Source organism: Thermobia domestica, chromosome 16 (assembly GCF_964235325.1).
Source record: "Thermobia domestica chromosome 16, izTheDome1.hap1.1, whole genome shotgun sequence".
Lineage (NCBI taxonomy): Eukaryota > Metazoa > Arthropoda > Insecta > Zygentoma > Lepismatidae > Thermobia > Thermobia domestica.
This window is the reverse complement of record NC_137469.1, coordinates 17860168-17881396: the sequence shown is the minus strand read 5'-3', so window position 1 is coordinate 17881396 and position 21229 is coordinate 17860168. Positions and strand designations below refer to the sequence as shown.

The 21229-nt window shown below is 36.4% G+C and overlaps 1 protein-coding gene across 2 annotated transcripts in view; it reads right to left on the bottom strand.

Moving 5' to 3' along the window:
* The window catches only part of LOC145672935 (very long chain fatty acid elongase 7-like), a 163128-nt gene that overhangs the window by 107176 nt on the left and 34723 nt on the right, over positions 1-21229 (bottom strand). The window contains exon 1 of one of the 2 annotated variants that reach the window (XM_081742162.1): positions 19437-19675. The exons of the other annotated variant lie outside the window; for it this stretch is intronic. Within the exon in view, the coding sequence (XP_081598288.1) occupies positions 19437-19504 (68 nt within the window). The 5' untranslated portion in view covers positions 19505-19675. Of the gene's footprint in view, positions 1-19436; positions 19676-21229 lie in introns of those variants that run through there. 2 annotated transcript variants of the gene reach the window in all.

The window sequence follows — 21229 nt, the reverse complement described above, 5'->3', positions numbered from 1 at the left end:
AGAGCTACAAAATTGAATTTCTGTAGAGGAAAGTTAGTCAGCAACAAATTATAATTTTCCAATTAGCTTTCGAAAAATTTTCTAATATTTCAAGTTGGGAAGTAAAATTTTACACAGTGTTTCTTTCTCTTCTTCTTCTTCTTCTTCTGCGAGCTCGTTCGTTGCTAAGCGGTTAGCACACGCGCCTTTGGCATGGAAAACCTGGCTTCGATTCCCAGCGGGAGCTCATGTAGTTCGTATTCCACGTTAATCAGTTGGTCCCGTCTTATATAGTCTCGCTGCTCCCGCCAAGTAAACTTTGTGGTGGACAAACACCGTGTGCGTGGGTTTTCTCGGGGTTCCCCCGTTTCCTCCCACTTTCGTCATTCCATCATTTCATTCATTTCTCATTATCACCGTCTCCTTTAGCCTAACCGGCATAACCGTGGGACGTAAAACTCAAAAATTTCATTTCATTTCATAAAAATATGTTTTTTTTATTTTTAAATTAAAATGAAATTACTTGTTGCTTTTAGAATGTAGAGCTAATAGTGCAGCTTTATTCGTTTCTTTTATTATTTTATTGGAAGAACAACCACACAAAACAGCTTCCTTATTAGTTATATTTCACTTTCTCTTCTGAATGAATATATGAATAAATAAATGTTTATTTCCATAAAATGGTCAGTATTTGCTTTCATGAGTTACTTAAACTCGAATTTGGGGTAGTCAAAAATTTACAGTAGGCACTTCATATTATATCTACTTATTTAATGTTACAGTATGTAAATCTATAAAAGTAGTAAAGCTATGAGAAAACTGTCTTATGCGTATTAACCTGACGAAATCTAATATTGTAAGATCAAAGGTGGATTCTAAGTGAAGAACGCATTGAAGTTTTTGAAACATTCTTGAAATGAAGAATCCTTAGATTTTCACTTCATGAAACTTTTTAAGACAATATTTATTACCAATAAATTTTACGACTAAACAACGATGTAGGAATAAGTGGAGTATATTTTTATTAATCGGAAAATATTCATGACTCTTAACAAATTGAAATTTTTAATAATAGTACAATTATTTATTACACTATCTATTAGCGCGTTATCTGAACTTTCAGACTGACAAGGGGAGGCTGCACAATAGAATGGGATATTTGTACTTTACGAACTCGATGTATGTTCTCTGCACTTTGCATAAACACACACACACACACACACACACACACACACACACACACACACACACACACACACACACACACACACACACACACACACACACACACACAGAGAGAGAGAGAGAGAGAGAGAGAGAAAGAGAGAGATAGAGAGGTGTTGAATTGAGTTGATTTTGAGTTTAACGTCCCTTTCAGCAGCGAGACTATATAAGACGGGACCAACTGATTAACGTGGAATCCGAACTACATGAGCTCCCGCTGGGAATCGAAGCCAGGTTTTCCATGCCAAAGGCGCGTATGCTAACCGCTTAGCAACGAACGAGCTCGCAGAAGAAGAGAAAGAGAGAGAGAGAGACACTGTGTAAAATTTTACTTTCCAACTTGAAATATTAGAAAATTTTTCGAAAGCTAATTGAAAAATTATAATTTGCTGACTAACTTTCCTCTACAGAAATTCAATTTTGTAGCTCTATGCGCAGTTAAATATAGTGAAAAATATTCCACCAAACATCACTATACATAATAGCCAAAATTGTCCGGCTTGTGAAAAGTTTTTTCCACTTGTTTCTACATCGTGATGAAAATTTTCCGATCTATGAGAATTCCTTTCACTTGTTTCTACAGAGCAATAAAACTTTCCGATTCACAAAAAGTTGTTTTACTTTTTGCTTCAAAATGATGAAAATTCTCCGACTCATAAAAAGTTCTTCAATTTTTCCATATAAGACAGAAAATATTTCGATTCATGAAAAATTGTTTAACTTGTTCTTGTTCCTACATAGTACTGAAAATTGTCTGAGCCATGAAAGTTTTCAGATTCTTTAAACGATCTTTCACTTTTTAACATTTCTATACACGATTTCAATCAATTTTATGAATACTGAGGAACTGCTACTTGATCACTGATATTTTTTAGAACGGAAAATTTTCCGGAAAAATATAGAAAAAAATGTTCCACGTCACATCACGGCTAAACAACGATGTAGGAATAAGTGGAGTATGTTTTTATAAATCGGAAAATTTTCATCACTGATTATGGGTTCCTTGCTTTTTCAAAAACAAATTCTTACTATATATGAGATAGTGAAACTTATGTATGAACCAACAAGTAAGCGTTAAAATAGAAGAGGAAATAACAGAGGAGAGTTCAACAGGAAGGAGTGGTGTCCCTCGCTAACATTACATCAATCTAGAAGGGATAGTGAAGACGTCATTTCGATATGAGGGAGAATGTTTAGATGTATACAATGAAAATTTTGATTTAAAAAAGTATACTAGAATATTCAATTCCGAGAATCGAACACGGAACTCTTCAATTAGAAATCTAACACGGAAAACTTGTTTAGTTATAAATGTATTATTATAAATACTAATATTTCTGAAAATTGTCTAAGCCATGAAAATTTTCAGATATTTTAAACGATCTTTCTCTTTTTAACATTTCTGTACATGAATTCAACCAATTTTATGATTGCTGAGGAATTGATACTTGATTACTGATATTTTTTTAGAACGGAAATTTTCCGGAAAAATATAGCGGAAAATTTTCCGAAATGGAAAATTTTCCACCTCACATCACTAGCTATGATTAAAGTTGAGGAAGAAAACAGTAAAATAACACAATTAAAATTGCAATACATTTCAAAAACAAGAATTTTAGAAATGATAAAAAGAAATGGATCAAAAAGATTCAATCTTGGCCAAGAATTTTAGGAATGATAAAATATGCATCAAAAGACTGTGATGTTGACCAATAATTAATTTTTGGATTAGGGGCCACAAAATTTTTGCATGGCCCCTAAATCAAGTTTTCGTATTTTGTACGGAATAAGCACATCATACTGAGTTAAATGATACTTTGGGTTTGGCTACGCTATATGTAGTTCTCCAGATACAAGGCGTATAAGAACATTTTTGATTGAAATATATTGGTAGTTTTTGGATCAGGCCCCACAAAATTTTTGACCCCTAAATCGAGTTTTCGCATTTTCTACAGAATCAGCACATTATGCTGAGTTTACTGATAATTTAGATTCGGCTACGCTATATGTAGTTCTCCAGATATAAGGCATACAAGAAAATTTTTGATTGTAATATATTGGATCTTTTGGTTCAAAAATAATAATTCAAAAAAAAAAAAAAAAAAAAAACCAATGGACTAAGAATAATAAGTGTTGAATAGATGCTGAACGCTGTTAAATAAGAAAAATCCATTCAGTGAATCACCACTCACCGGCTGACGAACTGTTGGATGGATAATATGATTCATTCAGAATTTATCTAGATATTTTTGATGAGGACTTGTTATACAGTAATACCAAAATCAACAATGATGCACACTTTGCTTCCAGGTGTTCTTATTTTTTAATCTTTTTTCTCCACAAAGAGAAAAGAAATAAAGAAAAAGGAAAAAATAAACATGCCGAAAGCAAAAATTATAATATAAAAGTAGACCCGAAAAGAAAAAAAGAGGAGGAATGTTGTAATCGTGAAGTGATTGGCCATGTCTTCTGAGATCCCTGCTAGTTTAGGATACGTTCAGTTTCCTCTTCCGGATAGCGTTCGTCGCTTTTTCTTCCAAACGAGGAGCGAGATTTCTTGCTTTGCCATGCGAGAGGAAATAGTCTGAGGGAGGGGAACCACACAGCGTTCTATAGGATTCGTAACCGGTTAAGCAAGTAAATTCCATGACATGTCTTGAGTTTTATATAAACACCACCAATGAATATGCCAAACCCAACCTAACTATGTGTCCGCTCTTGATTTACTATACAGACACCTACACTTTTACTGCAAATTCACGTGAATCTGCAATATCAACAACGAAACTATTATCCAGATCATTCTCCCTGTTATGGTGCCCTCGAAAATCTATTTGGCAATAGAAATAACTGATAAATTCCCCTAAATATTTTCATTATTTTTTCTGGAATAAAACACAAAATAATTATATCTTGTGAATATTTGTTAGTAATAACTTTTCAAGGCGCGGGTAAGGTTTGTTAACCTGAAGTTACAGCTAGCTATATTGCCGGAGCACCACGACTGTCTTTTGTAATCAAATATCTAATTAAAGCATAACTTCGTTTGAAGTACGAGGCACTTCCACAAAATAAGTGTACTAGGGCCCTTGCGGGCAGAGAGAATTTGTTATTGCTATGTTGGTCACACTGAGGTGTAACTTAGTTCCTATCCTTTCCAGCGAGCCCAATCACGCGTCAGTACGACCAAAACTAACGTCTCTCGTGAAAGATGTCGATAAAATCTGCTGCCAACTGCAAGATTCGTAGCGTTATTCGTTATCTCGTTGTGAAGGGGAAAAGCTTCGTCTGAAGTTTTTAATGAGATCAAATCAGTTTATGGCGAAGGAATTATGAATCGTACGAGTGTATTTAAGTCATGTAGTGAATTTAAAAACGGTCGTAGTGATGTGCTTGATGAGCAAAGGAGTGAAAAGACCGTCGATTTTGACTGATATGTGCATTCTCGTGAACTGGCGCCTTTAGATTATCATCTGTTCACCACCCTGAAGCTGCACATGAGTGGGGAAAAAAAATTCAACTGACGAGGAGGTGAAGGTAGAGATGAAGAATTGGGCAAAAGAGGTGGTGGAGACTTCTTTGATCAAAGCATTAAAAAAAATTAGTTCCCTTGCCTCTCTAACGAGGAAACCGATTCAAATGTGACACGAAATTGTGGACGAGTTTATGCTTCTGTGTACAATGATTCCCATTAGAGGGAAAAACCCTCGATCTAACCGTTCTGGAGATATAGAGGGTTAAGGGGAAAGCTGGTGCTCTGATATTTTGTGGATTTTCAGCTGTGTTGCGGGTGAATATGTTTGAAAATTACATTTAAACGTTAAGAAAGATGCACCAGAGGGATTAATAGTAGTGTTGAATGTTTAGGTGAGTGTCGTAGATTTTTACCTGGGGCCGGGAAAAGAAGGCACTATGAGGAATGACAAACGCCATTAACACGAAGAACAAAATTGTATGATATTTCTTGCTAATATATCATGCGTTTAGTTCGTAGAAAATGAGAAAAGTGATATGAAAATGTATTAATTATATTGCCAAAGGAACAGAGACGTTATTATGTGAACAAAAATACAAGGTCACATTCTGTGCAAAATCGCTTTAGAAAAACAAATCAAATAATATGAAACATAAACACATATTGTTGCAAACATAAGTACGGCAGTGTGTGCCATATATCACAGTGCAAGGTATGAATCAATAAACAAAAATAGTGTCTTCCACTTAAATGAAATGAAAACCTGTACGTCTGATATACTGTATAAAGTTGTTGCATATAAACAACACTGAGCAAGTAAAGTACCTAGTTCCTCATACCGTCCTACGTAAGAACACACCTTGTGAAACGATACAAAGTTGTAAACGCTAGATGAATGGAAAGTTCGGACAGCCACCATTTTTTTACATTTTTCATCTTATTTGACCTCATGATGCTCTTATTCGATTTAGCGTACCAAGAAACCTATACATAGACACCTTACACACGCCTATTTCAGGCAACAATGGAACTTCGTTAATTTCGCCTTCCCCCAAAAACCTTCTTCCCCTGGTATTTTTTATGGATTCTTCGGTTTTGTAACCCTCACGTCTAAGGCGACGTATTACTAAAGTTTCGTGGAAGAAGAAATTTTTCATTTTTAAAAGTCTCTTTTGCTTGTATTATCGCAACGTATTCAAAAAATTCGCAAAATATCGGAGCACCAGCCTTACCCTTATTCCTCTATATCTCCGGAACGGTTGAGATCGAGAGTTTTTCCTTTTAATGGGTTTAATTGTACTCAAAAACACTTCGTTTGCGCATAAACTCGTCTACAATTTCGTGTCACACTTGAATCGGTTTCCTCGTAAATGCATCGAGAGGGATTGCAACTACGTGCAACTACATGCAAAAAAGTTCACATATGTACCGATGTAAGTATGTAAAAGTTTTATTTTACATAAATTTTTTGAAACCTACAAAAATCTAGTACCCTTATTTTCTGGACGTACCCCGTATCTTATTCAAAATTGACTTGAAAGCATATGTTGTAATGGATAAATGTCAGGGTGCCCGGGCCTTTAAGGGACCTGCGGTATATATAATGTTACAAGAGATTAAATAAAATTAGGTTTTAAAAAAAGATAAATTAGTGATCTTCCAAAGACCCCTTTGGTGAAAAGAATCAAATATCGTTTAACGTGCAGAAAATTAACAACTTCTGAATCGGTACTTGGCTATTTTCATTTTAAATAATAACAAAGTTGAAAACACCGCTGCCGACCATTGAAGCGGAAAACCTCACAAAAGTTTTTGTGTCCCTCATAGAAAACTTTATGTAGGGTCCATGAAGACTATAGGTGGCCCTGCACCTAACTATCTGTATCACAGTCCTTCCCAGGGAGCTAGTCTGTCCCTGGTTGTAGCCATTATAAGTCCATTTTTCATTGAGATACCCGTAGATTCATGCAGCTCCCAAATACCTCCAGATACTGATTCAATATTGGGAATGGTGGGCCGCGGTGGCTCAGTGGTAGAGCGTTCACCTCTGGTGCTTGGGGTCCCGGGTTCGATCCCAGCCCCCGCCAAGTGAACTTTGTGGTGGACAAACACCGTGTGCGTGGGTTTTCTCGGGGTTCTCCCGTTTCCTCCCACTTTCTTCATTCCACCATTTCATTCATCACTCATCATCACCGTCTCCTTTAGCCTAACCGGCATAATCGTGGGACGTAAAAGTCAAAGATTTTCAATATTGGGAATGCTGTGCCATCAGCGGTAGGCGAACTCGGAACTACAAAAGCCAAACATAAATACTTTAACATTGATACTTGCAGCATTACTTCAAGATTATACCTACTGAATTTCTCCCTGTCTTTATAGCATACAGTTTTTATTTATTTATTTATTTATTTATTTATTGTGATTTTCCTTTTTAGACGACCATTGTATTTTCCTTTTTAGACGACCATTGTATTTCAGAAAGGGAGACACTTGAAAACGTAATATTGCAGAAAGAAAAATATCCCATATACCAGGATGCAGGCTTTCCTTAAATAATGTTTTCCACGAAATTACTAGTAATAAAGGGTACCTGCCACCGCACTATACTTTCTCGTTCTCACTTTTTAAATTGAATCATGTCATGCTGTAATTATTACGGAAAAATTATTAACGAAATATCAACAAAATTATAATAGATGTTAAAAAATAAATTTTGCGTTGAAGAAAACTTATCCCACGAGCAAAGCTCTCCTTGTGCATTTAAGAAAAACCGAAAAATTATTTATACCACATTGTAGGTTGATGAAGGAAATATTTATTTATGAAATATGATCAAAATCATCTGAGTCGTTCTTAAGAAATCAATCAAGGAAAAAGACTCACCATAAAGAGTAAACATTTATTATAAGAATACAAATTGGTCTGGGAACGCGCCCTTACGTGTCAGAGTACAACAAAGAGAAGTTGAAGAGGTCGATTATTTCAAGTATCTAGGAAGTATTTTGACGAGAGATGCTTACTGCACCAAAGAGATCAGATCAATAATTGCCAGCTAAAGAAGCATTCAACAAGAAAATATCACTCTTAACTAGCACGCTTAATATTGGACTTAAGAAGAAGTTGGTCAAGTGCTATAGGGCCTATATGGAGCATTGGAGTGTATGGTTCAGAGACTTGGACATTACGGAAGTTAGAGAAGAAATATTTAGAGAGCTTCGAAATGTGATGCTGAAGGAAGATGGAGAATATAAAATGGACAGAGAGTACCAAACGAAGATGGTTTTAAAATGGGTAGGAAAGAAGAGGTTAGCCATCAGTATTCTTTGTAGGAAGGCCAATTGGATTGGACACATCTTGCGAAGAAATTGCCTTCTTCATACCGCCATAGAAGGAAAAGTGGAAGGAAAGCAAGGAATAGGAAGAAAAAGAACACAGCTGATCGATGATTTGGGAAATAGAAGAAAATATTGGGAGTTAAAAGGGGAAGCTGAAGGTTGAGGAACGTGCAAGAAACATTTCCAGGTCCAAACCTAAGATTTAATAATAATAATAATAATAATAATAATAATAATAATAATAATAATAATAATAATAATAATAATAATAATAAAAGTCATTATTCTCAGGACCTCCCACACAAAAGGCAGAATACTGAGATTCTCTAATAATAAATTGGTGTATACGGCAACCACGACACTTATGTTAAGAGTCTTCACTACGGCGAAATTAAACTACCACTAAGTTTAGAGTTTTTCTGTAATATCTTCAAAACAAATAAAAATATTCGAAAAGCAGAAACGTAGTGAACTAGACAATACGTTTTTGCATGTGATACCGTTATCACAACTTATCTATCTGCTTTCGATTTGCAACTGTAGATAGATTTAGCATTTTTTGTACGTTCTGTAAATGAAATGAAATCTTTGAGTTTTACGTCCCACGGTTATACCGGTTAGGCTAAAGGAGACGGTGATGATGAGTAATGAATGAAATGGTGGAATGAAGAAAGTGGGAGGAAACGGGAGAACCCCGAGAAAACCCACGCACACGGTGTTTGTCCACCACAAAGTTCACTTGGCGGGGGCTGGGATCGAACCCGGGACCCCTAGCACCAGAGGTGAACGCTCTACCGCGGCCCTTTTGTAGGTTCTGTAAATAGCGACATACCAAAAGCAGATAGGTGATTCGTGGTAAAGGTATCACATGCAAAATCGTCTAGTTCACTACGTTTCTGCTTTTTCGAATATTTTTTTAGTTTGTTTTGAAGATATTACAGAAAAACTCTAAAATTAGCGGTAGTTTAATTTCGCTATAGTGAATTCCCTTAAGATGGAACTAATGTTAAAGTGTCCCCTCTCAAGGTTTTCATTATTACACTATCAAGACAACATTTGGTTCATTACGGAGCTCATTAGCTCATTAGGCTCATTAGCATTACGGAGAGAGGATAACGAAATGTAACCAACAATTATGATTATCCAGTACGCTCTTAATCTTACGTAAGAGCAGAAATTTCCTTTAATAGAAGCGTAATTTACAACAAAATCTATGAAAATGGCCCTGATATCCTTCAGTAGCGGTTCCCTGGTGTTCTTGAACCAGGGAAAGCAATAGTGTATGTGCTAGCAAGACAAAATTGTTTTCATATAAATCAATGTCTGACCAGCAAATTGTGGAGACATTTTCCTGTTTCTTGGCATAACCACTGGGCATATGTGCATTGTCTTTGTCACTGAGTTTGTGGCTATGCTTGAGGAAGATGGACGGTGTTGTTGGATCCAATAGGATGGGACATCAAAGATGAACATAAGATGCTCCACAAATTCTTCCAAATTCGACTGGTACCGAAAACTGTGTGCCTCTTTTTTTTTTTTTACCTGACTTGAGTCGACAAGACCTTCATTTATAAGTTTATCTGGAAGGATCCTCCAATATTTACTATTCAACATATTTATAGCCGTAAGAGACATCGCAGCTAACAGACTGGAAAAAAAAAAGTTGGCAGCCAACACATGTTGCCAGGTCAATTTGTGACTTGAACTTTACTCAGGCCATTTTCAATATTTTATAAAAAATCACTGTAAGCTAAAATGTACTGTATTTCATGTAAAATGCAAATGTTCACTGTAGTTGTAATGTATTTTGTGCATCATTACATTACCTAAATAAATTTGAAGAAATTCAATTCAGAGTTCGGAGATTTTTGAAATCTCTCTGTATTATGTAACAAATTACTCTTCGAATTACAAACTGCAATACATTGAACAACGACCAAGATAATTACTGGTAGGATGATCTTATGACCTTGTAGTACTAGAGAACCGGAAGTCATGCATCAACCTTTTGTTTTCAAGGGTAGATCAGTAATCAATAGGAAGAATGTTTGTGGATGATGGTGGAGGGAAAAGTATTTTTTGTGCGACATATTTTATTTAAGTTTTAGAAACCAGCTTGCCTTAGGTCATTAATAAATTTGATAATATGTTGTAGATCTCTTGGATTGAGTTTGCGTGCGGGCCACACTTTGAAAATCACCGCCTTGCATGCCTAAATAATGAACCTATGATGTTATTCTCTAAGCTTGAGAGTAACTACTCTCTTTAATTTTTACTTATGTATAGCCATTCATGCATACATACAATATATTTTTGCATCTGCACCTGCGAAAATTCTTGCACCGATTTTTTCGCCCTCAAATAACGATTTGTGACTAGAAAAACAATCCAGAATAAAGTATGGGTTTAGGAAAGACCTTGTTCAAATTATGCTTAGATTTCAACAAGAAATTGCTTCTTCTTTTTCTTTTTTAAAAATTCTTAATGCTTATAAACGTAGTAGAACAACGTTTGTTTAAAACTAACAAGAAAAAGACAGGCTTTGTTGTTGCTGCTGTTTAAAAGGAAAAACTTGTAGAACGAGAGAAATAATTTGCATTTACATCTAACGATTTTAATAGTTAGCGTCTAAACACAATATCCTTGAGATAGTCAAATTATCACCATATCTTCTTCTAAACTCCATATTAAAAGGGCATCTTATTTTTAAAACAAAGAAGTTTTTGTCTAGTTGTTAATATTTTTTTTTGTTTCCGATTAATAATAGAAATGAAAAAAGTATTTTACTAGGAGCCATATATCTATATATATAAAAGAGAACGTACAAAATCCTTTGTCCGCTCATCACGCTAATACGGCTGAACCAATTTCTTTCATTTTTGGGGGTTATTAGGATTTGGACCCTAGATGGTTTTTATCATATCACTTTAATTTTTAATTACCAGTGTCTTGAGATAATTGACCATTCAAGTGTCCATAACGTACAAATCCTTTGTTATTAGTTCATCATAGGTAAAAATAAACGTATTTATATGCAACCCGCATGACCGTGTCACTCGGCGGGTTAACATAAATGACAGGCGATATACAGCGGAAAATAGCTTGAATCTTCTGTTTAAAATTTTTTAATTGATTTGCTTATTTTTACAGACACTTTTACAATATGCCAGCACCGGGATGACCGCAGCGAAGCGGGGCGGGTTAACATAAATGACAGGCGATATAATGTTAAGATTTACTGCAATCTTCTATGGTTTTTATCATATCACTTGAAAGCGAAAAAGTAAAAATTATCTAAGTAACAAAGTTTATTGCGTTCCAGGGTGACCGCAGCGAAGCGGGGTGAATGCTGCTAGTTTGTTTATAAAATATTTTGAAAGAACATTGCTTTACTCGAACATATACTAATGAAAAATAACAAATACAAGGGTCATCATTCAAGTAATCATAGTTACATTTGTTAAATGACATAGATCGCCCAAATTTCACACGTTTTTCGATGTAACCCTCAATCTATACGTAGGTACTATTTAACATAATGTTAATTAGCTGAAATGAACGTTACTCGCACGGGAAGAATAAATTTATGGAAAATATGTGAATGTTATGTTTGAATTTCCTTCCCTCCTTATAAGATACGCATTTCGATAAAAAAAATGATGATAGAAACCTATGTGGTATGTATTTTAAATATAAAATTGAACCCCTACCCTCTTAGGATATGCCCTTTGCGTCTAATCAAATGGCATGATAATTGCAAAGCTTGAGGTAGGTACTAGAGATGGTGTAAGTCAATGAAAACTTGATATATGATCCACTGGCCCATCATCCACTGAATCCACTGCCTACCCTGACCCACTCTGACCCACCATCCACCACGACCCACTGTGAGCCCCTCTGACTCATATTCCAATACCCATATATAGCATTTAATCAGCTCCTTCCTTGGTGTAATGTTAAGACTGCTAGTTAGGAGTGATCTTTTATTGCTGAGTGTCTGACTACGGCAATACTTGACCTGATATCCTTGGTGCAGTAAGCGTCTCTCGTCAAAGGACTTCCCAGATATTTGAAATAATTGACTTCTTCCCCACGATCCCACTGTTAACTATTCTATCCATCGGGAGGAACGGTGGCTAAGTAGTGGAGGCCCAACCTCTGGTGCGTAGGGTCTCTACTTCGATCCCCGGCCAGGTAAGTTTGTGGTAAATAACAGCGTGTCAGTGGGTTTTCTCGGTGCACTTTTATTTCCTCCCACATTTCATTCCACCAATTCTTCCATTATCATTCACTTGTCTAAAATCACCGTCTCCTTTAGCCTAAAGGACGTAATCATGTGACGTTAAGCTGAAATATTTTGTTTTTTATCCATCATATCCTGTAGTCCTTTTACGGTTTTAACACAATAATAACCGTGCCACCTACAGCGTGGTCCGGAAGTGGGTGTACTCATAATTGTGATCATACTGATGTTTATGACTCTTAAGACTTCAAGGTAACTGTATACAGACATTGTACCATAACTAACACTTTACTGTTGAAACTATAAGGGAGGTACGCCCACTTTCGGACCACCCTGTACATACCCTTCAATATTGAAATATCCCACTTTCATTAGATATGAAATTAAGTGCTTCAACCCCCTTGAAAAAAAATTGCGTACGCCACTGAACAGGGATTATTTTATGTTAAAAGAAAAATGTCAGATAAGGACCTCAGTGCATGGATATATCTAAATGCCCGGTTTAATGACATACAGAAGTCTTTCTTATCAGTCAACCATTGGTTTGAAAAACCTGCATAGGGGCGGCGATTAGAGGGGGCAAGAGGGTCAGTTGCTTCCACTTTTTTGAAGTGCCACTTTAAGGTATATATTTTCATTTGGAAATGTAAAGTTCTTGTGTGTATTACTGGTTCCCAGAAAAAATGGTGTCATATAACATTTCCCATTGCGTGAGTACGTATTGGTTATTTGTCTTCCCGTGGAGTTAACAAAGCTACAGGAATTGGATTTTAATTGCAGTTCAAAGCAATTAATTTCCTTAAATGCCGTAGCATATGCTTGTAGTATTAGGGTGGACCGATTTTTTTTTTCGAATTTCGATTGGTAGGGTTGCGGAAAAGTCTTCTCGTGTTAGTTGTAGTTTACACAAAAAAATTGGGATTTTTTTTGTCTACCCCTTCCTTTGCCTCATGGGAAGAATATTTTTTATAGCTGTGGCTATGCAACCCGCACGACACTACGAAGAAAATTATCTTGCACAGCTATTTTTGTTTTGAATTTCGATTGGCCGGGTCGCGGAAAAGTTGCCTCGTGTTAGTGGTAGTCTATACAGAAAATTTGGATTTTTTTGGTCAAACCCTTAGTTTGCCTTATGTCATTTGAATATTTTTATTGTTGCAGTTATGCAACCTGCACAACTCTAGGAAGAAAATTGTGCTGCACAGCTATAATCTTTGGTTCTTTTTCACACTGAAGCATTCTGAGGCTGAATATAAAACGCATGATAAAAGTGAGATGCAATGTTGTTCCTATGTGATTAAAAATTGTAATTAATTAGACCAAGAAATTGTATTGATGTTTTCAAAACACATTATGAATATAGAGTAGGTCATAAAAAAACATTGATAAATCTTTCCTAGCAGCTCTTAGCTCGTTTAGTTACATACACTCCGAAACTCCCCAGAATCCACCACGAGGAGGTGGCTGCAAATCTAGTTCCACCCACTTTTTTTTTTTTTTTTTTTTTGTTTATTTCGCTCATTTACATTTGATATTCCTATTTGTAGTCAAACTTTTGCATTATTTTTGGAGACTCTAATGTTGTCCTGATAAAGCTATCTCTTCGATTCACTCCACACACTGATGCTGACGCTTCTGTAACTATTTTTGTCATCCCCTCCACCTCTTGCGTATGGCACGGAAAACATCAAATTTGCTCAGAAGCTGTAGCCGCCGTTCTAATATTTTCTTCTATCTGGCTCGAAGAAAGTTCTCTCGTTAATGTTGGCTCGGTGACGTTCATTGAGAACCAATCGATCATCTCATGATATTTACTTGCGTCTAAGTTTACTTTCGGAACATCAAATTCATGTAGATTTATTTGATCTCTTTCCCTGTCGACACTTTTTTATTCTTCTCCATCCTAAAATTAGGATGTCCTGGCTTCTGTCGATGATCATTGCCAACAATAACTTTTCCGGATGGGCAAAGTAAGCGTTGGAACTAATCAGAGTATACACGATTCTTCTTAATTCCTCTTGAAGAAAGAATGCAGATCGAGCGAGTAGCCACAAAATGAAATGAAATCTTTGAGTTTTACATCCCACGGTTATGCTGGTTAGGCTAAAGGAGACGGTGATGATGATTAATGGATGAAATGGTGGAATGAAGAGAGTGTGAGGAAACAGGAGAACCCCGAGGAAACCCACGCACACGGTGTTTGTCCACCACAAAGTTCACATGGCGTGGGCTGGGATCGAACCCGGGACCCCAAGCACCAGAGGTGAACGCTCTACCACTGAGCCACCGCGGCCCCCAAGAGTAGCCACAAGCGTCGCGTCTCGTTGGTGAGAGAAGAATTTCGCTTTATTTCAAACGAAACTCGTGCATATACTTTGCTGAAATAACTGTGCAAGCCAACGAAGTGCTTCTTCGGGATTTTTGGTGCTAATTTATAACCGGAGAATGCGAGAACCTGTCGTCAGCCATCGTGGCATGGCAATAATTCGTCGCGGTTTTTTCTTCAGAAGGTCTGGCGGACACAAACTTGGTGAAACGTCTCGGCAGATGTCCCAAAGGTATTGCTGATCGTTACTGGACTGTGTATAAAATTACAATGTTTTCGACTTCTTATAAAACAATCCTTTACGTATTATAAATATCGTGTACAATGTTGTAGGTAAATGTATGTTTTCTATTATTGCACAGCCAATTTTAAACTTACTTGCTATCAGATTACCTCATTGATATTTTCTTTATAATATAAACGGGTCTAAAAGAAATTGTTCACGATATACGTGAAAAAGCTGCAATGTAAGGTTGACATGTTCTTCACGCTGTATATGAAAACCATGAATTGAAACATAAACTTTCTCATTTAATAGATTACAATTTTTTAACCCCATAGGAACAATTTCGCATCTCACTTTTCTCTTTCGTTTTATTTTCAGCCCCAGAATGCTCAGTGTGAAAAAGAACCAAAGATTGTAGCTGTGCAGCACAATTTCTTCGTAGTGTCGTGCGGGTTGCATAGCTGCAACAATAAAAAATATTCAAATGCCATAAGGCAAACTAAGGGGTTGACCAAAAAAATCCAAATTTTCTATGTAGACTACTACTAACACGAGGCAACTTTTTCGCAAACCCAGCCAATTGAAATTCAAACCAAAAATAGCTGTGTAGAACAATTTTCTTCCTGGTGTCGTGCGGGTTGCATAGCCACAGCTATAAAGATATTCAAGTCCCATGAGGCAAAGGAAGGGGTTGTCCCCAAAAATCCAAATTTTCTGTGTAGACTACTACTAACACGGGGTAACTTTTCCACAACCCGGCTAATCGAAATTCAAACCAAAAATAACTGCGCAGAACAATTTTCTTCCTGGTGTCATGCGGGTTGCATAACCACAGCTATAAAGATATTCAAGTCCCATGAGGCAAAGGAAGGGGTTGTCCAAAAAAATCCAAATTATCTGTGTAGACTACTACTAACACGAGGCAACTTTTCCGCAACCCGGCAATCGAAATCCGAATTTTTTGGCCCACCCTATTTTAGTATTTACTGTCTTTCATTTAATAAGAGTAATAATATACATTTAATGGCATATGTGGAATTAAAAATATAAGTTGTTCATTAATCCACAGTTTCAATATAACTTCTACAAAACATGCCTCATTATCCATTACTATGATTAATATTATCCTTTCTATTTATTTGTTTTGCAAATTTGTTATTAAATAATCTGATCACAGTATTTTAACATGTTCATGAGCAAGGCAGCTCAAATCAAACCTCTTCTTACACTTTCGTTGTTTAAGAGTACAACAGGCTAGTACCTACTTGCGTTGCTCTTGTGTATTTAATTAATAAGGTATGAAATACGATATACGGTATTTTAACTGAAAAGGATAGTATCCTATTAGTTATACAACCTTTCGTCAAACAAAATGTTAGAAACAACCAGAAAAAACTAACATTGATATACAAATATTCAGATCATGTCCCCCCCACTTTTAACGTCCAATCGCCACTACTGAAGCTGCAGAAAAAAAAACCGTTGTCAAAGTAATGCTTTAGCGAAAGTTATTTGTTTGACATTGTCTCTGTTTTACTTGACGATCAATTACAGCCTTCACAACGAAGGAGTGGCCGATGATTGCCTGTTACTTCCGGAAACAATAAGATAGTGCTTCGTCGTTTCATATACCGGTTCTGACACCTTTTCTTCTCTCTCTCTTTATCTTACAAACACACACCAACTGAGACGGGAGGTGTGACCTGGTTCCAATTACCAAACGGCGCGTTAACTATATTTTGTTTATAAAAATCTGTTGAAAAAAGGAGGAAAGGATCTTATTATTTCAGTGCTGGTGGTCCACGTTCGTGAGAAATTGGCTGTCATAAAATTCTTTCGAGCGTACTGTTATTATGGACCAACTTTCTTCTTTACATATTAGAAAAAAGAAAAGCTTTTCTCTTTTTATTGGTACCTATAAAGTGTAGGGTCAATTATTGTGATATTCTTTTCTCATTTCATTACAGAGCTCTATCAAAGAAGACACGATGAATTAGTTAGCTCTTTATTGGCAAGAAGGACAAACTCACAAGGAATGCTTCCCACCTGCAAAATTAATTTAGAAAATTTGAAAAGAGGGTTTATTAGACCTATTAAAGATGTGACTTTTCACAAAGTTATAGTTACTAATATTCACAAATAACAAAAATTTCTTCGAAATTCTACAATCTTATTAGCATTCGACGGAAACAAAATTTATCATTCATGAAAGATATATCAATCGATGGATCTCTTTCAACTTGACAGAAGAACATAAGACTATGTAAATCCTAATGCATAGTTTTTGAGAAAATTAAGAAAAACAATGTTTTTGAAAACCCCAAAATTGATGATGTAGATCAATCATGCCACCTATTAAAGCCAAATTGATACTAAAATAGGTTCTGTACCCCCATCAAGCCTTTCACTATGACACTAGCATCACGACAGTACATAATTAACTTCTAAACTTTATTTTCTATTTAAATAAAATACTATCCTTACACACCAAATAGAACAAAATTACGTCTCATGCATAATTTTCGACAATTTGATCCTCTATAATCTACATCCAGACCAAAATTGATGGTGATTCATCAAGAGGTTTTAAAGATTTTTTGTAACTTACCGGGCGGACGGGCACACGGACAGAGGAAACGTATAAAGTAGTTCTGGTTGGTAAACCAAATTCCTTAATAACAAGTAAACAGTGTCATGTGTACACCACGTAAAGGAATTTGGTTTGAATCCCGTGATATTTTCTCATTTAATATTGAAACCGGAAGTGATAGTAGATTTCTACCACTGCTGATTTTAGTAGAGAGATTAGAGTGGTGATAGAATATATTTTCGGGACGCTTAATTGATTGCAGAGAACTGCTATAGTTTATTTTACCGTTTTTGCTCCTTGTTGATCAAAGAGGCACGGTAGGTCAGTGGTAGAGCGCTTACTTCTGGTGCATGGGGTCCTTGGTTCGATCCCCGGCCAAGTAAGTGTGTGGTGGACAACATCATGTCCGTGGGTTTTCTCGGAATACTACCGTTACTTCTCACATTCTCATACCACCAAATCTTTCATCATCATTCATTTGCAACTTAATCATTCGCCTCCCTTAACCTAACGGACGTAATCGTGAGACGTTATACTGAAAGATTTCATTTTTTCCTTACTGATCAACGTTAAGAGTCTTCATCCCGGCAAAATTAAAATACCGCTAATTTTACAGTAATTATGTGATATCTTCAAATAGATAAAAGATAATTGAAATATGAAACAAGAGCGCCCTAGATATTATTATTTTGCGTGAGGTACCGTTATCACCAAGTCACCTAGTGGCTTTCCGTTTTCAGCTGTTTAGAAACGCGAAAATAAATGCCGATTTTCAAAATGGCTCGAAATCGGAAGTAGATAAGTGAGTCGTGATAACGGTTTCTCATGTAAAGTAATATTGTGTACGGCGCTCTTGTTCCACATTTCGATTATTTTTTTTTTTTATCTATTTGAAGATATCACATAATTACTGTAAAATTAGCGGTATTTTAATTTCGCCGGGATGAAGACTCTTAAAACTGCGTTTCTTATCATTTTTACCCCCCTCCGGTGGGCGGGTCACCTCCATTAACGAACTCAGTTCCGAACTTCTGACTCTGTACATCCTGGTCAAAATTGGCTGTGATCCCTTAAGTAATTCTTGAGATGATTTTTTTTTTAAATGAAAGTAATTTTTAGTTTAACATCCCACAGTTACGCTCTTTAGGCTATAGGAGACGGATGATTAATGAAATCGAATGATAGCGAAATTACATTTTTTGTGCTGTCCCTCAGGGAATCGTACCCGGGACCACATGCGCCAAAGGCACACGTGCTAGTTACTAGAACAACTGGAGGGTTTTGAGATTCTTTTGACTCGTGGACAATCACAAGGACAGGTTCAATATTTAAACTAAAGATATACCACATTGACTTGACACCTTGTCTTCCCTTCCGAGCGCTGCTGTCGGCTGAAGGAATTCCACTCCCTTTCGCTAAGGCTCTCTCGCTTAGCAATAGCTGAACCCTTATTGGCTCAACGCGTGGGTGTCGAGGGTGTGAGCTTTAGTTCGCATTTTTGCCACGGCTCAAGACATTTTGGCAGCACTATAGTTTTGCTTAGAAAATAAGAAATTTTTCAGTTTAACGTCCCACGATTATGTCCTTCAATCTAAGGGAGACGGATGATTAAGGCAAGTGAATGATGATGGAAGAATTAGTGGAATGAGAAAGTAGGAGGTAACGGGAGTACCCTGAGAAAACCCACGGACACGATGTTGTCCACCACAAACTTATTTGGAAGGGGATCAAACCACGGACCCCAAGCACCAAAGGCAAGCGTTCTATCACTTCTTTTTTTTTAAAGATCAACCGATCAAACCCGAGTTTCCTTGTATACAAGTCCTCTTTGACCTTACTGAATTCGACAGGAACACGAACACATAAACAGGACAGTTAAAATTATAAAGGCTCTCTCACTGAGAATCGAACCCGGAACCCCGTACACCAAAGGCGGACATATAGCCACTAGATCAGCGGGAAGGGCATTACTGAGCCATCGTGCCCCCAAGTTTCGATTAGCAAACCTTTAAATAATAATAATAATAATAATAATTACCTTTCTAATTTATCATTCCGAAGTTGTCCAAAATCGTCCATTAGGTTTGCCGCAACACATTTCCCCATTAGATGATTTTGCTCCCTTAATCCAGAAACACTAAACTAGATTTTAATTGGCATACAGCTTGAACTAAATTTATGTATTTAGTGTCTGTATACAAAACGAAAACACACACACAAGACAACTGTTCTGTGCACAATTTTGCCAGTAAGTTGTTTTCGAAGAAACTGAGTTTTAACTGTGAGAGCCTTTATCTAGAGTTCCGGTCAGTTAGGCTGACAATACTGATATATGTACGTGTAGCTGACTTCTAATATACCATGAAAATTTATCACGCCATTGAGGAATCTCTTTGGAAATGGCGACCTTGACTTCTCGCTTTGGAAGTCAATTAACCGAGAAATAATAAAAAATGGCCTACATTAAGAGGATTGGATATAGGAATCTTCATTGTCGTAACGACTCACGATTAAATGGCTGTTGAAATAATCGCATTTTGTTTTTTCTTTGCAGAAGTTCACGGCTGAAATGTTATTTTCGGGTAAATATTCAACAGGTGAGTAAGAGACAAGGAGTACTTTATAGGTGCTAGTGAAGCGGTTCTTGAGGGGAGTCACATCGGTTGAAAATTAAACTTTTATCACATCAAAACCAAAATTCCTCACGAGACGAATTATCACTTTATATTTGAGACGAGACAACACCATAAACTTCTCGAGTGTCGTAGGCGACACTAGTTCACAGAAGTTTAAAATACACAACACATATTTGGACAACTTTCCCTTACAGAGGGCGTAACCCTCAGGTAGTAGCTAGCGTAGGCTAGCTGGTAAAAAAAAAAATAAAATTGGACAACACATATGATTTGTGATTTAAGATACTGTACCATTGAGGAAGGATTTTTGGAAATTCCTCATGAAAGAGGACGAAATATATATGCATTTTTAATAATATATACATATCACGAAATCTCTTAAGGTAGCATTTTATCCGGACTGTTCGGAGGGGAAAATTTTCCACCCTCCGAAATTTGAAGATATAGATGTAGCATTTAGGCATATATTTATTTTTCGGTGTCATATTAAAATTTAATGTACAGTTTATATTAAAAGGAATTTTGTCTGAAAGGCGGCGAAGAGAGAGCGCAAAATAATCCCAGCAATAATATCTGGGACAGTGATGATTTCAGGAGATGACCCCAGAGCGAATCCTCCCCCGGGCTATGAAATTGCTCCCCCCCCCTAACGGAAAATTTCTCCAATCATTCTCATTGTGAGTTACCAATACAGTACTACTTTCAGACCTCGTTTCTTGAATTCCCACCCCCCGACACACACACCTGGGGAAAATCTCCTGAAATCATCACTTAAATGGGAACGTTTGCATACATTAGGATCTTTCTTACTTTTCACATTTCTTCATAATTAACAGAAATGTATTCAAAACTGCGGTCAGATTTCAGGTTTATTGTTTGGCATAATTTTGGATAATTTTGTGGCATATTTGTTTTCTCTCTCTCTCTCTCTCTTGTGATATTTAGATAGTAAAAGTTCCGTAAAACAATTACGGGAGTGGCCTTGGAACGATTTTATAATGTGTCCTTGTAAAAAATCATTTAGATGTTGGCTGCATTATGAAGTGATTAGGAAATAGGTTTTACACATAAAGATGGTAGTTAAATACAGCTTCACGCTTTATAGCTAGTTGACAGATCCTATCATTTAAACCATGACCTTGGTTACATTTTTAAAATAATAATTGAAGAATTAAATTATTATTATTATTATTAT